This window comes from Rattus norvegicus, chromosome 15 (assembly GCF_021556685.1).
Source record: "Rattus norvegicus strain SHRSP/BbbUtx chromosome 15, alternate assembly SHRSP_T2T, whole genome shotgun sequence".
Lineage (NCBI taxonomy): Eukaryota > Metazoa > Chordata > Mammalia > Rodentia > Muridae > Rattus > Rattus norvegicus.
Window position 1 is genome coordinate 3,529,580 of NC_141548.1, and position 14,571 is coordinate 3,544,150.

General features: G+C 48.7%; 1 protein-coding gene across 50 annotated transcripts in view; it reads left to right on the forward strand.

Annotated features, from left to right (window-relative positions):
* The window catches only part of Camk2g (calcium/calmodulin-dependent protein kinase II gamma), a 59,019-nt gene that overhangs the window by 18,212 nt on the left and 26,236 nt on the right, over positions 1–14,571 (forward strand). For 49 of the 50 annotated variants that reach the window (XR_015637852.1, XR_015637851.1, XR_015637857.1 and 46 more), the window contains 7 exons: positions 4,546–4,600; positions 5,426–5,491; positions 8,825–8,897; positions 9,055–9,157; positions 9,593–9,676; positions 10,100–10,194; positions 10,824–10,946. Coding sequence is in view for 36 of the 50 variants with exons in the window: in XM_087584888.1 (XP_087441014.1) it covers positions 4,546–4,600; positions 5,426–5,491; positions 8,825–8,897; positions 9,055–9,157; positions 9,593–9,676; positions 10,100–10,194; positions 10,824–10,946 (599 nt within the window). In the remaining 14 variants the exon portion in view is untranslated. The remainder of the gene's footprint in view (positions 1–4,545; positions 4,601–5,425; positions 5,492–8,824; positions 8,898–9,054; positions 9,158–9,592; positions 9,677–10,099; positions 10,195–10,823; positions 10,947–14,571) is intronic. The other variant, XM_087584906.1, reaches the window with a different exon arrangement.

Here is a 14,571-nt window from a genome sequence, read left to right on the forward strand (position 1 = left end):
CAAATTATTTAACCCCTAGGTGCCTGCCTGCTTTGTGCTTGTGTCCCTTCATGGAGTCAGCAGAGGATTCTGAAAGGGAGATACTGGGACATGGATGCATAAACACGCAGGCAGAGATTCTGAATCCCAGCCCCCCACCCCCACCCCCCTTGCCCCAGCTCAGCTGTTAAATTATTCAAGCCTGGCTGCAGTAAACCTTGGGCGCAGGACCCTTTCCACCCGTAGTAAATGTAGCAAAAGCAATTACAAAGAAAAAAGAAACATTGTGACTGAGCTCTTTGCTTAATCTTTCCTCTTGTTGGGAAGGCTAACCTTTGAGGGACAGACTTAGTTCTGTCTGAGATCCGTGTAGTAGCAGCTAATTCCTGCTGTGTTATTATTGAGAACATTTGACAAGCATGCCTTATTTTCATTTTAAATTTGTATGTGTGTGCGTGCATGCATGGGTGGTGTGAATGCAGGTGAATGAGGTATTGCATACCCCTGGAGGCAGAGTTACAGGCAGTCGTGAGCTGCCCAGGGTGGGTGTGAGAACCAAACCCGGGTCCTCTGTAAGAGCTGTAGCACTCTTAACTGCCGAGCCATCTTTCTAGCCCCAGTTATAGACATTTTCAACAGATGCTTTTTCAGTATTGTTTTTGTTATTGTTTTGAAAAAGACTTTCAAAGTAAATATGGCAGGTTGTTGGTGGTTTTTGAGGAATTGGAAATGGCCACTCACAGAATTTGGGATGTGGATTTCTTGGTCCAGGAGAATGTAAAACGTTAAGTAAACCTTCTGTAAGTCTGTCCTTTTCCCCAGTGATTTTAGAGTATAGTGGTTAGGTTTATTGCTGAACTGAGTTGTGATTTCTTCTCCCATACCTTCCTGTCTGTAGACTTGGTTTGGCCATCTTGGTCTTTGTGTATTGTAATTACTATGAAATGGGCTGGGTGTCTGATGACACTATTCCATGTGTCCAAAGTGTCATTTATGTAGTTAGTTACATATTTGTGTACTTGTCAGTTAGACCGTCGTCTTTGTGGGGTGAGCTCCCTAGTGGTGGGGCCTGGCTTCTCTTCACAGCAGTGTCTGTCTGCGTCAGGGTAGCCAACTAATGAATATGCGGGGTCAATTAGAGCTGTCCCAGCCTGTAGAGCTGGCAGGGACAGAATGTGACTGCTTTACCCTAGAGGATGGACAAAATGCTGTTCTGTGATAGAAAGGACCTTGATATTAGTTTGCCAAGTTTGTGGCTTCGAGTTCTGCTAGGTAGTGTGACTTTGAACTGTTTTTTGCCTCTTTCCTCTCCCTTTGGTGGGGATGTCATGACAGTTAAATCGTGGTGGAGTTAAAGTGGGGGTTCAGTAAAGTCCTCCCATAAAGTACTTCACATGGGTTGAGAATGTAGCTCTGTTGGCACAGCTCTTGCCAGTTATGAACAGGACCCTGGGTTCAATCCTTAGCACTGCATAAACAGGACCCTGGGTTCAATCCTTAGCACTGCATAAACAAGGTAAGGTGTAGCTGTGCATGCCGTGATCCCAGTGCTCAGGAGGAAGTGAAGGCAGAAGGGTCAGAAGTTCAAGGTTACCCTCAGCTACCAAGGCCTGCCTTGGTTACACGAGATGCTGTCTTAAAAGTAACACAGTGGGGTTTGGGGATTTAGCTCAGTGGTAGAGCGCTTGCCTAGCAAGTGCAAGGCCCTGGGTTCAGTCCCCAGCTCCGGAAAAAAAAGAAAAAAAAAGTAACACAGTGGTTGGCACATAGCTTAATTAAATCATAGCCGTTTTAATTTTAATTTAACATGGCACAGCTAATTTTCTCTTCCTCATCCTTAGTTCCTATTAATTTTCTTTACAAATTAAAAAAGAAGAAAGGTAGCAGCGTCCTTCAGAGCCCCCTTGTCTTGGCTTGGCGGCTGTTGTGCCCAGGGCTTATGGCGGAACCTCTGGGGCAGGGTGGCCTGGAGGGATTAGCTTCCTGCTCCTCTGCTAATCCCCGCCCACCTGCACTGTGTGTGGCCTTCCTCCCGAAGGGCAACGGCCTGGGTCTGTATGCCCTGCTCCTAGACCTGCAGTGCTGGGAGGGGTGGGGATGGAGTATTGGGAGGAGATTGTCCAGGTGAGGCCAACCCCAAGGCTCAAGGCCAAGCCCAGCAGGGCAGGGCACCTGCTCCCTAGGGAGTGGCTGTTAGCATCCTACCTGCTGTCCTGTCAGCTCAGCTCCTTGCCACTGTTCGTCAGCTCCCTAATGAAGCCGGTCTTGCTTCTGGGACAGCTGATTTGCGGGGGATTATTTGTGTTACACACTTTAATGCTTTTTAATAACAATTTTTTTTAATTAAATGGAAAGTCCTTTTGGTAGCAAGGGAGCAGCCGCAGCAGGACTGAGGATGAGGCACTGACTGAGACCAGAGAAGTGAAATGAGGGGGAAGGAGGAAGGCTTTGGGGAGCTTGACCCAGCCTGGGTTCAGTGGGTGGGAAGGCAGCAGGTGATCTAACTGTGGTGCCCTCATCCTAAAAGCCCTCCCCTGTCCTCTGCACGCTAGAGAAGTGAGGAGGTTTGCAGAACCAGATAAGATCGACAGGATGGGCAGTGCGGCTGTTAGCCCTGGATCCCGGCCTGGCAGGCCACTGAGCCCTCATTCCTCGTGTGAGAAAGGACTGTGTTCAGTACCTGGTGGCAGCTGAGTTGGTATTTTGCTTTCTGGCTGCTCTTGCTTCCTCGGTTGAAGGGGACACAGGAAGTGCCCCAGCCCTTAGGGGTGCTTTGGCACTGGGAAGGGCAGCAGTGTGGGCCTGCCAGGGAAGTGGCACCATGATTTTTCCTGCCCAGGCACCTCACCAGTTGCTTTGGTGTCAGGCAGTTCCTGAAATGCTCTGGAAGGTGCTCCTACTGCTGAGGACAGGAGCGGAGGTCAAAGACTCGAAGGGAGTCCTTCGAAACCAGACTTTCCCTATAGGAAGAGATTGGCTGAGGGGAGAGATGAGAACTCCCACATAGGTAGCCAACACAGATCCTGATTGTGTTAGAGTGATCTCAGGGTTGTCATCTAACCCAGGGGTAGCTTTGTAGTCAGAGCTGGAGAGAAGACCTCAGAAGACATCAGGTTGGCCTTCTGCCCAAGAGCCATAGAGGCAGGCGTTTGCCAGCCACTCCTTGCCCTTGGTGAACTGAGCCGCCCTCTGCCTGCTGCCCTCTTGGACAGACACATCTGTAGCACTGTGGTGGGCACATCTGGGAGTACTCTCTTCTTGGCCCTGCTGCTTTGCTGCCTGTGTGGGCTGGCCACATATCTTACAGGTGAAGTTGAGTGGACGAGCTTTTGGAGTCTGGGGCCCACCAGTTAGTAACTGTTAAACCTTTGCCGAGAACCCTGAAGCCCAAGCCGCTCTGGTTCTGTACTGTAAGGTAGAAGTAGCAGTCGTCTCATGGCTGCGTAATAAACTCCTTCCACGCTCTGTCCTTCCCAAGTGCCATCACCTGGCCTAGGATCTGGCGCACTGTATTGCTCAAGATATGCGTATAGAATCGTTAGCGTATGACATAAATCTACCCCAAGGCTGGCACACAGTATACATTGAATAGACGGTATTATGACTGGGCATGTTGATACATGCCTGTAGTCCTGGTGTTCCAGACAATAAGATAGAAGGATTGACATGAGCTCTAGGCCAACTAGGCTGCATAGCCATATTCTATCTTAAAAATAAATAAGGGCTACTGCCCCTTTAATCCCCAAGCTGTAAAAGGCAGAGGCAGGCAGATCTCAGTTTGCGGCCAGTCTTCATCACAAGTTCCAGGCCAGCCAGGGCTATATAGTGCGATTCTGTCTCAAAAATGAAGCAAGGGAGAGTGTATATGGAAGAACAAAATGTGGCTCAGTGGGTAGTGTGGCTCAGTGGGTAGTGTGGCCCAGTGGGTAGTGTGGCCCAGTGGGTAGTGTTCGCCTATATACATGAAGTCCTGGATCACCCAGCACTACATTAACTAGGTGTGGTGACAAATCTATGTAATTCTAGCATTTGAGAGATAGAGGCTGGAGCATCACAATTTCAAAGTTGTCCTCAACTGCATATTGAGTGTGAGGTTGTATAAACCAACCCTGTCTCAAAGCAGTTGCTGTACTGGTTGCCTGAGGATGTGTGTGGCCTGCTCCACATGCCTTTCTGATGGGTTCTACCTTTTCCCAAATCCCTTCATCATCCTACTCCCACTTGCTCCTCTGAAAGAGCTCCTGGGCTCTCCCATCTCGTCTGTGTCTATTCCTGTGCCACACATCGTGTCTTAGGTGCACCTTCTATGGGACTAGCTCCTCAAGAGGCTCTTGCTTTTCTCCATCTGATTTTCTGAGCACGAAGCTTCTATCTCCCGGCCTCGGTCTGCAGGGCCGTGGCTGTGTACCTGTGGCCCACGGGGTACTAGGCACATTGGCACTTTTCTCCGCTGCATCTTCAAAAGCCCTAGGAAGCTGACAAGATGGGGCCAGGTGGGGTTGCTACAGAGAAGAGGAGTTCTGAGTTCTTTTCTGCTAATCTCTGTTCCCATCTCCTCTCTTACAGTGCGTCTCCATGACAGTATTTCTGAAGAAGGGTTTCACTACCTCGTGTTTGACCTGTAAGTGCCACTTTCTGAGGGTATGGGGACCTTTCTCTCCAGCTGGCTGAGGATGAATGAAAGCTTGGGAAAGGCTGAACAGGGCCTTCAGCCTCTGCTGAGGGCTCCTTTCCATTGCTTGAGGAAAGGACTGGTGAAGTTTCTGTGGGGATGGGTGTGCCTGGCCAAAGCCACTCCCCTCGCCATCTCACTGTCACTCACTGTCTCCTAGAGCCTGAGCCCCAGGGTGGCCTTGCTTCTCTCTTCTGTTCTGTGCATAACTTGTGCAGATGTTTGTTTCTTGGTGTGTTTCCCTTATTGGAGAAATAAAATAATGACTCTCTGTGTGTCCTTAAAAATTCTGGGAAGTTGGAAATAGCTTTTAGGAGTCACGAACCGTGTTCTGTTTGTCTCTTCCACTTTGGCTGTTCTGTAATGTCTTAAGAGTGGCTCTTTACCTCCTAGAAAGCCCCGTTCAGTATCGTCACAGTTGAACTTCTATATCTGTGGTCTCGTATCCTTCAGCTCTTGCAGTAGGGTCTGCCTTTGCACTGCCATAGACAGTGTCCACAGTGGTCTTACGGAAGGAAAGCTCTGACCTTGGTAGTTAGAATATTTTTCTTGGATCCCCACATCTTCCTCATTCTCTGAGTGCTAGTGATTCTATTAGGTTATGGAACCAGAACTGTCAGGAAGGAGGGGAAAGCCCATGTTAGCCCATGGAGAAACCCTGTGCCATTGAAGGGTGAACATGTACGTGGGGAGTTGGGATGACTGCTACCTGCTAGATGCTGCGGTTGGCCAATAAGCCCTGCCTCCTCTGACCGTGTCTTCTGTTGGTTACAGTGTTACGGGAGGGGAGTTGTTTGAAGACATCGTGGCCAGAGAATACTACAGCGAAGCTGATGCCAGGTGAGAGGAATCTTGGTTGTTTGAATGAAGCCCTTTGAGTTAGGATTGAAATAAGTCCTGGCAATCAATTTTTGTGTGTGTGTGTGTGTGTGTGTGTGTGTGTGTGTGTGTGTGTGAGTGAGATTTGGATAGTCTTTGGACTCTTGTCTGAACAAGAGCCTGTAAAGATGTGGTAGGGCTGCATTCTGTTCATAGTATCAAAGGTTAAATATTCAACACGCCTAGATTTATTTCTTTCAAAGCCTCTTTTAGGTCGACTTTATCCTGTTACCCCAACACCCCCCTGTTATGTACTCACAAGCATGCCCAGTGGCCCTCTCTGTGCCTCTCCCTTCTCTTGACACATTCTAGTGTGTACAAGGTCTTCACTTAGGGCCTAGAGATCAGAGACAGAGCGGCGTCGTTTTTGTCCACCTTTGTCACTTTGTCCCTTTGTCACCTCACCACCATGACCAGCTCAGCATGAGGACGTGGCTTCCGTGGGACAGCACAGTCCACCTGCATCGCTGGGGTCCTCAGATGCCAGCATGGCCTGCTTTGCCCACCTTCTCCCTTCCCCTTCTCAGCCTGGTTGTTGCCGTCCTGCCTAAGGCTTCTCTGGCTCAGGCTGCCTCTAGAGGGAGGGGAGTGCGGCTTCCTCACAAACTTCTCAGCCCTGAACAACCTCTGTTTGCTGATCAACTTCAGATGCCTCAGCCTGGGGAAAACTTCTCAAGTGCAGAGATGCCTTCCAGTGCCAGCAGGGGAGGACCAGGCTGTGGGTGGGAGGAGGTAGCGATAGCTCCCGGAGCTTGGTGGGGGGAGGACTGTACCAGTGGGCTTGGCCTGGCTCTGCTGGGACACTTCGCACTTTTGCCATTTTTGGCCAGAAGGCTCTCCCTGCTAGCTGGGCTCTGTTCTAATTATACATTTCTGTGGAGACTCGCCTCCCAAGCTCCATCGTTTTTTTGTTTTTTTTTTTCTTTTTGTTTTTTTTTTTTTTTGTTTTTTTTTTTTTGTTGTTTTTAAATTTATTTTATTTATATGAGTGTACTATAGCTGTCTTCAGACACACCAGAAGAGGGCATCGGATCCCATTACAGATGGTTGTGAGCCACCATGTGGTTGCTGGGAATTGAACTCAAGACCTCTGGAAGAGCAGCCAGTGCTCTTAACCACTGAGCCATCTCTCCAGCCCCCAAAGCTCAGTCTTAAAAGTTCCTCTGGCAAACTGCTGGGCTCTGTGGTGTAGGAGACCCTGAACCTCAGTCTTCAGGTCTGATGACTGACGCACATCCATTGACCCTTTAACTCTCGTAGGGGCCTCAGTACCAGATTTCATAGAAACAAGCTGTAAGTGGTGCAGGCTGTGTAGGCTGGCACACCTGGATCTTCTGCAGGTCTGCACCGTACACCTTGTGGAGGCTGCTGACTGGGCATGAACCAGCGTTCTTCTGCCTCAACGGTACCGACCTTGAGCACAGATAGTTGTTTTGTTATGAAGGTCTCTCCTATGCACACAGAGAACTAAGAAGCATGCCACTTGGCAGAGCTCTGGCAGAGCCCCCTTTCCAAGCTGTGCCGACCAGAATTTATTGTCAGATGTCTCCTAGAGGGCACACCCACCCTCCAAGTGAGTGGAAACCATTGCTCTGGAGTGCTCACACCTGCTGCCAGGAATTTGACTGTGGGACTAGCAAGGGAGTATGCGAGGTGGACAGTCTGCTTTAATAAACAGGAATGTAGTTTGGAGCAAGATCATCAGAGATGCTATGTAGACATCCTGTTTAGAGCCCTCTTAAATATATTACTTCTGGAAGGAATCTATGTGCTTGTCTTGTATCCCTACTAGATGCAAAACTTTAAAGCAGTTAATATCTTAGGACAAGAAAGCGCCCTCAGAATCACTCAGTAAATGTTTGAACAGGTGAAGGCTTGTGCTCACCGGTGCTGTCTTGCCAAGTTAGCATAAGCTCCTCCTCTAAGAAACAGTTTGCGTATGAAGAAAGAAGGAAGGGGTTAGAGGTTCTCACCTTCCTTAGAAATAGTATCTTCTTTTAATCCCTAGAAAACAAATTCTAGGCTTTGCCTCAAGGCTTACTTTGGAAAACCCACATAACTTTACCTGGGCTTCACTTTCCCTCCCTGTGGAGAGAGTTGGTGAGGAGGGAGGAGAGCTCTTAGCTCAGTGCCGTGGCACACATCCATGATCCTAGCAGTCCTGAGGCTGAGGTTGAAGGATCATGAGTTCAAGGCCAGCCTGGGTCACATGGCAGGTTGCAGGTCAGCTTATGCTACATAGCAGGAAGACTGTCCTTCAGAACAGGAAAGGGGAAGGAAGGAAGGAAGAGAAGGGGCCTTTATACGCTGTTGGTATTGTAAATTAGTGTAGCCATTTTTGGAAAACAGTATGGATGTTTCTCAGAAAACCTAAAAATAGAAGTACCATATGATCCAGCAATCCCACTGCTGGGTAAATACCCAGTGGAATTAAAATCAGGATGTTAAAGCGATGTCTGTACACCCACGTCCATCGCAGCATTAGTCACAATAACCAGGATATGGGACAACCTGAGTGTCCATTAGCAGATGAATGGATTAAAAAAGGACTGGTGTATACTACTGAGCCTCAAAAAGGCCGGGAAATTCTGTCATTTATGACAGGATAGGTGAGTCTGGATGCCGTCGTGTTCAGTGAGACAAGCCAGGCAAAGGAAGACAAACACCACGTGATCTTACTTATACAGGATCTGAAAAGGATGATCTCATAGGGGTGAAGAGGAATGGTGGTTAGCAGAAGCCAGGATGGGTGGGTGCGGGTGAAGAAAGGAGAGTTGGTGCTCAGATAGGAGGAATGATTCCCACATTTTATTTAAGCACAGCAGGTGATTATGATTAGTAAGGTTTTGTTTGTTTGGTTGGTTTGGTTTGGTTTGGCTTTTTCAAGACTGGGGTTTCTTTATGTAGCCCTGGCTGTTCTGGAATTCACTCTGTAGATTAGACTGGCCTCACACTCAGGTCCACATGCCTTTGTCTCCTGAGTGCTGGGACTAAAGGCGTGTGCCAACTATACCTGACAGTGTTTTAAAACTTAGAAAACACGATTTTAAATGTTCTCGCTAAAAAGAATAAGCATTTGGGGTGATGTATATGATGCTGTGCTTGTAGCAGAATATCCTTGTCCATCAGAAGGCGATGGTAGCTTTTCAATTAAAAAATAAAAACAAAACAGATTGAGCTAGATAGCATTCAAAGCCCAGGGCTCTGGCTGCCTTTTTGGCGAGTGTAGTCTGCACGGGCAGTCTTGGTGAGGCGGTTTAGCCCTTACTGATATTGCTTGTGCCGTTCTTTCAGCCACTGTATACATCAGATCCTGGAGAGCGTCAACCACATCCACCAGCATGACATCGTCCACCGGGACCTGAAGGTACTCACTCACCAGGGCTGGCCGCCTTTGCCTCCTACTTGTGACTCGTTGGCGCCACCTGGTGCTGGTGCTGGGTAGTGGCACTGTGAGCCCAGAGTAGGCTCCCTTTGGGTTCCAGGATGGATGCATCATAAGGTTCTCCTTGTTCCTTCTGCAGCCCGAGAACTTGCTGCTGGCGAGTAAATGCAAGGGTGCTGCGGTCAAGCTAGCTGATTTTGGCCTGGCCATCGAAGTGCAGGGAGAGCAGCAGGCTTGGTTTGGTAAGGGTGACCCTGTCTTCCGAGAATGCAGCCTCCGCCCTTCCTCCTTTTCCTGGTCTGCCTTCCTCGTTCAGAACTAGAAGTCAGGCCTTTAATGGTCCTGGCCTTTACAGAAAGTGGAGGAGGGTGGGGGTGGGGCGCCGAGGCCCCTCCTGGCCCTCATGACTCAGTACAGTGGGTCTGGCTGCTGTCAGCACTGCATTCTTGTTTCCTCTGGGGAGGTGTTTGAGTTCCTGGTAGGCACAAGTACTTGCCCTCTGATTTAGATTCCAGGCACTGCACGCAACCCAGCCTGTCATCTTTTGCAGCCTGGGTGCTGAGAGCTTATATAGTAAAAGCAGCCAGCATCAGAAGGACTTTGGAGGAAATTACAGATGTGGACTTACTGGGAGAGAAAGTGGGTTCAGTTTGGCTCTGCCCTCTCTTCTGCTACAGGTTTTGCTGGCACCCCAGGTTACTTGTCCCCTGAGGTCTTGAGGAAAGATCCCTATGGAAAACCTGTGGATATCTGGGCCTGCGGTAAGCCCATTCCACACCCTCAGCTCTTTGGTGTTAAGGGCCCCGGCTTCCGGTGATGCAAGAGGCATTGCCATTCATTCCTTGTGGTTCCACAAGTGCCTGCTGTCTGTGAAATCATGGTGCTTGCTCTCCTTCCCTCGGGAGAGCTAATGCTGTCACACCCTCCTTCCTAAGTAACTTCCTGGACTGTGAAGGACTCATCCACACCTTAGAGCTAGACTAAAGAAGTCTCTGACGTGGCTTGGTGACATAAGCAGTGAGGCGTATTAGGAGGGACTAGTGGCCACAGCGTTATCAGCTGGCATCCACCTTTAACTCTGGCCCGGCTTTGCCTTTCTGGGTGGTTCTGAGCCCTGCATGGCCTTTCTTGGTTCCTCAGGGGTAGGCGACTGACCCCAGTGACCTGTGTGTTCTATCTCGCAGGGGTCATCCTGTATATCCTCCTGGTGGGCTACCCTCCCTTCTGGGATGAGGATCAGCACAAGCTCTATCAGCAGATCAAAGCTGGAGCCTACGATGTAAGGATGGGTTTCTGAGAGCTGAGCAGTCACTCCCCAAAGGACAGAGTCCCTGCCCCTAAGGGTCTGTCCAAGGGAGCAGTGTTGTCATTTGATAACAGGGTGTCAGGGGACTTTGAGGACCCAAGGATGGGCATACAGGACTCAATTCTTGCCACCTTATATACAGGGAACAGACTTTTATTTAAAAAAAAAAATGCTCCCATTAGCTATAAAATTAAGGAACTCAGTGAAGGCTTTGGTCTCTTTCCACAAAGAGTAGAGAAACGCTGCAGTGCGTTATATCCCAGAGGGAGAATTTTAGAGGCTTCCTCCACTGCTTTGGTACCGTGGGCACATCGCAAAGCCTGTTTTCTCCTTAGTAGGGAGAGAAAGGTGAAGCGGGAAATGTCAGAGCTCCCTTCCCTCACTGATCTGATCTGAAGCATTGGTGCTCTAACACTTACGACTCTGTCTTCCTCTCCAAGGCTTTAAGTTGTCACAGGTCCCGGGATATTCCTAGGACCTTATCCAACTCTTGGGTACCACAAAGTATCCCAGTTATAAGAGTTGGAATGAAGTCAGACCACATTTCAGGGTAGAAGGCTCACAGATTTCCTGTCTCCCTTTCCCCTGTTCCTGCTCCTCAGTTCCCATCACCAGAATGGGACACAGTCACTCCTGAAGCTAAGAACTTGATCAACCAGATGTTGACCATAAACCCTGCAAAGCGTATCACAGCTGACCAGGCTCTCAAGCACCCATGGGTCTGTGTAAGTGTCTTCCCCTGGCCTTGGGCGTTGGGGGTGGCAGCCCTCGGGTACTCCTTGCACTCCTTGAACAAGGATTGAGGCGAGGAGGGCAGGGGAAGGGGTGTGTGTGTGTGTCAGTGGAGTCCAAGGTCAATAAATGTCATCAAGGGGACTTGGTTGTCAAGACGTGTTCATGAGTCTTTGTCTCTCACACTCTTGTGCGGCCGTCATTTGGTTCTGTTCTTGGATTAGAAGAGGTAGTCAATGGTGGAAATGGTGGAAGACAGCTGATGTCTCAGTGTGAAGTACCATGCTTGGGATATACGTGAGCCTAACAAGGACCCAGTGTAATGGACAACAAAGGCTTCTGAAGTATGAAACACTCTCCTGAAGCTCATTTGTGAAGCTCTCAGCTGAGTTCCGAGGACCTCCTCCCAGGCTATCAGTATAGGCCAATACACTGTGTTTTCTCTCATGGTTCTATCAAGCCAAAACAGCTATTTCCAGACAAAGGAAAGGGTCTGGGATAGCGTGGCATCTTGAACGGTGGTACGTTTGTCTTTCCCATGTTTATTGAATGTCCTTTTGTGCTGGTCACAGATAGCTCCTAGAGATGAATGGGTCCATGGTCTCTGCCCCAAAGATTTGGAGAAACAGGCGTTTAAACAAGCAGCTATGCCTGTAATCTGACAAACCACAGAAAGAGAAGCACATTCAGGAGTGTCCACTGCCCTGACAGCTGTCAGGGTCACAGAAGGTTCTTTGGAAAAGGCAATCTATCCAGGTGTTACCCTGCAGACAAAGGTTAATACGGAGAGTGAGAGGCCACTGGAGATGGTCACCCGCAAGGAATGTTCAGTAGTTTGGTTTACCATGACCAGAATTGCAAAAGAATAAGGCAAAAAAAAAAAAAAATCACATGACATTGGGCAGTGGCACATGCCTTTGATCCCAGCACTTCAGAGTCAGAGGAAGGCAGATCTCTGAGTTTGAGGCCAGCCTGGTCTATGGAGAAAGTTCCAGGACTGCCAGGGCTACTCAGAGAAACCCTGTCTAGAAAAACCAACCCCTTACTCCCCCAAAAAGATTGTATGTCACACCAGCTTCTGCCTAAAGATTTAAGCTTACATTCTAAGCCGCAGAGCCTTAGAGAGAACATGCTGTTCACATTTAATATCATACTGCATGCTCTGTAGAAAATGGAATCGTTGAGGCTGGAGGCAGAGAGGCAAGAAGTGCACACAGCTGTCTTAAGGCCAGGTGAGGTCTTAGCTGAGGGGGAAGATGGAGGAGTGGGTGGTGCCGTCAAATTCAAGAGAATAGTCAGTGAGCGGATGGCAGGACAGTTCATGGACCCAAAAGAACTAGGCTGTGTTTTGTGGGCACTGAGTGTGGTGTTAAAGATCCAGCAGCTGGGGTACCTGGGCAGTACGAAGTGCGGCTGTATAGTCTGGACATGTGGTTTAGTGTAGAGAACTTTATTGGTTTACATGAAACCCTAGGTTCCCATCCCATCACCGAAAAAGAATGTGGAAAAGAGGGGGCCGTGGAGGGGAGACGTTGGAAATGTGGCCTGTCGTTTCTTCAGAGGGGATGTTGAAGACACATGAGGTTGTTCTTGTGCTGAACTGATTCTTCTTGTAAGCTCATGTTGCTTCAGTGAGATGGCTTGTAAATACCAGCATTTAAGGAGAGGGAGAGTGAAGTGAGTCACGCAGAGAGGTTGAGAAGAAGACTGTATAATCAGAGGAGACACAGGAACTGAGAAACAAGTGGGCCTAAGTGAGAACAGCAGCAGCCAGATTCGGGAGGAGTCCTCGACTGGGGTAGGAAGGAGCCTCTAGCTCATGGAGGAGAGGCCATGGTCTCATTATCTCATAGAGATAGTGGAGTGTGATAGGGAGAGAAGCTCACTGGTCTCCAGATAACTGAGGCTGGAAAGGCCGGGAAGCCAGGCAGTGAAGGAGCTAATGGCTGATATTCCTTAGAGGAAGATCCTGGCTCGGGAAACTGTTGTTTTATGTGTGTTAATACATATTTGTACATACAAATGTGCAGTTAATTGTGATAATTTGCACACGTCTACACTGTGCACTATTCGACACCCCTACGCCACACACCTTCTTTCCAGGCTCCAGGAATCACTGATACTTGCCTTTAAAGACTTACTTTAGAGTTTTTATGTGCTTGAGCGTCTTGCCTGCATGTTTGTATTTGTACCACATGGGGCCCTGGGGCCCTTGGAGGCCAGAAGAGGGCATTGGATCCCCTGGACCTGGAGTTAACAGATGGTTGTGAACCACATGTGGGTGCTGGGTACTGAACCTGGATCCTCTGCGAGAACACCCTCCTGCTACCTGCTTGCTTTTTTTTTTTTTTTTTAAATTTCCATGTATGAAAGGGAACAAACAGTAAGTTATGCTTGTATGTGCGTCTGGCTTATTTCACACAATATGGTGTCCTCCAATTCTAGTGGGTCTTTTATTGTTGTTGAAGATTTTGTTTGATGGAAGTTTGACTATAATGTAAAGATTACAAAAGAGAATCTAATGCAGAGGGAGATGGATTAAGGAAGGAAAGTTGAGAGAGCAAAGGGAGAGTGGGGTTTCAGAGTCAGGGTTAGAGGTCTACCCTGGGCTCAAGGAAGGACACATCTGAACCTTGGGTTAGGACACAGGTAGGGAAAATCATCAGCATGGGAGTGGAACTGAAGCAGAAACAGGGCATGTGTGGTACCCACTTACTTCTGTGTGGAGAGTTTTACGCATGCACGTACGCATGCACAGAGTAGGGAAAGGTAAAGAAAATTGGTTTGGAAACCAGAAAAGGGAGTGGCCAGGGGTAAGGCAAGGTGGTAGACACTTTAGGCCATAGAACCTAGCATTTACTTTCAACATGGCTGACTCATTTAGCAGTCATAGGGCGATAACCAGCTCAGCCTAGGCACTCAAGAATCGAAGGAGTACTGACTTGGAGGCCATTTTTACAGGTTCACTGCTTACAGTCCTGTCGTTCTCTGTAACCCCCAGGGACATGATTAGATCATGGTATCGCATAGCAAATGATGCTTACATAAGAACCCTGAGCCATCAAGGGTATGCAGACCATACCTAGTGTACTCAGTTTAAGGGGGCGAGGAAATTAAAAGTAAGTGCATTGGGTGAAAAAAAAAAAAAATCCTTCCAAAATGATGAAAAAGACGGTGCATATCTTTAATGCCAGTACTTGAGAGGCTAAAGCCAAATGTCATGAGTTCAAGGCCAACCTAGGGCTACAAAACAGGAAAACAAAGGTAATTTCTGTTTCGAGGTAATTCTCAGCTTTTTGGAAGACAGTCTCTTTGAAGGCCTTGTGGGCACTCTGCAGGGCAGGAGCCTGTGTCCCCTGTGCACGGTCTGGACTGCAGCAGGTCCTCCCGCCTCAGTTGCTTAGGCAGTCAGTGCACCAGGATCACATCACACCAGACACCCTCTCCTCCTCAGCTGCTTCTGGAAGCTCTGCTGGCACCACATGTAGCACCATTAATTGGCGGTTCTCCCATCCAAATCGTCCTTACATAACCCTGAGTGGCGGTGGCACTTCTGTTCTGAAGGCCTTTTCTCTTCCATGAACTCGTCTGGTCAGCCCTGGGGTAGCAGAGTGCTTG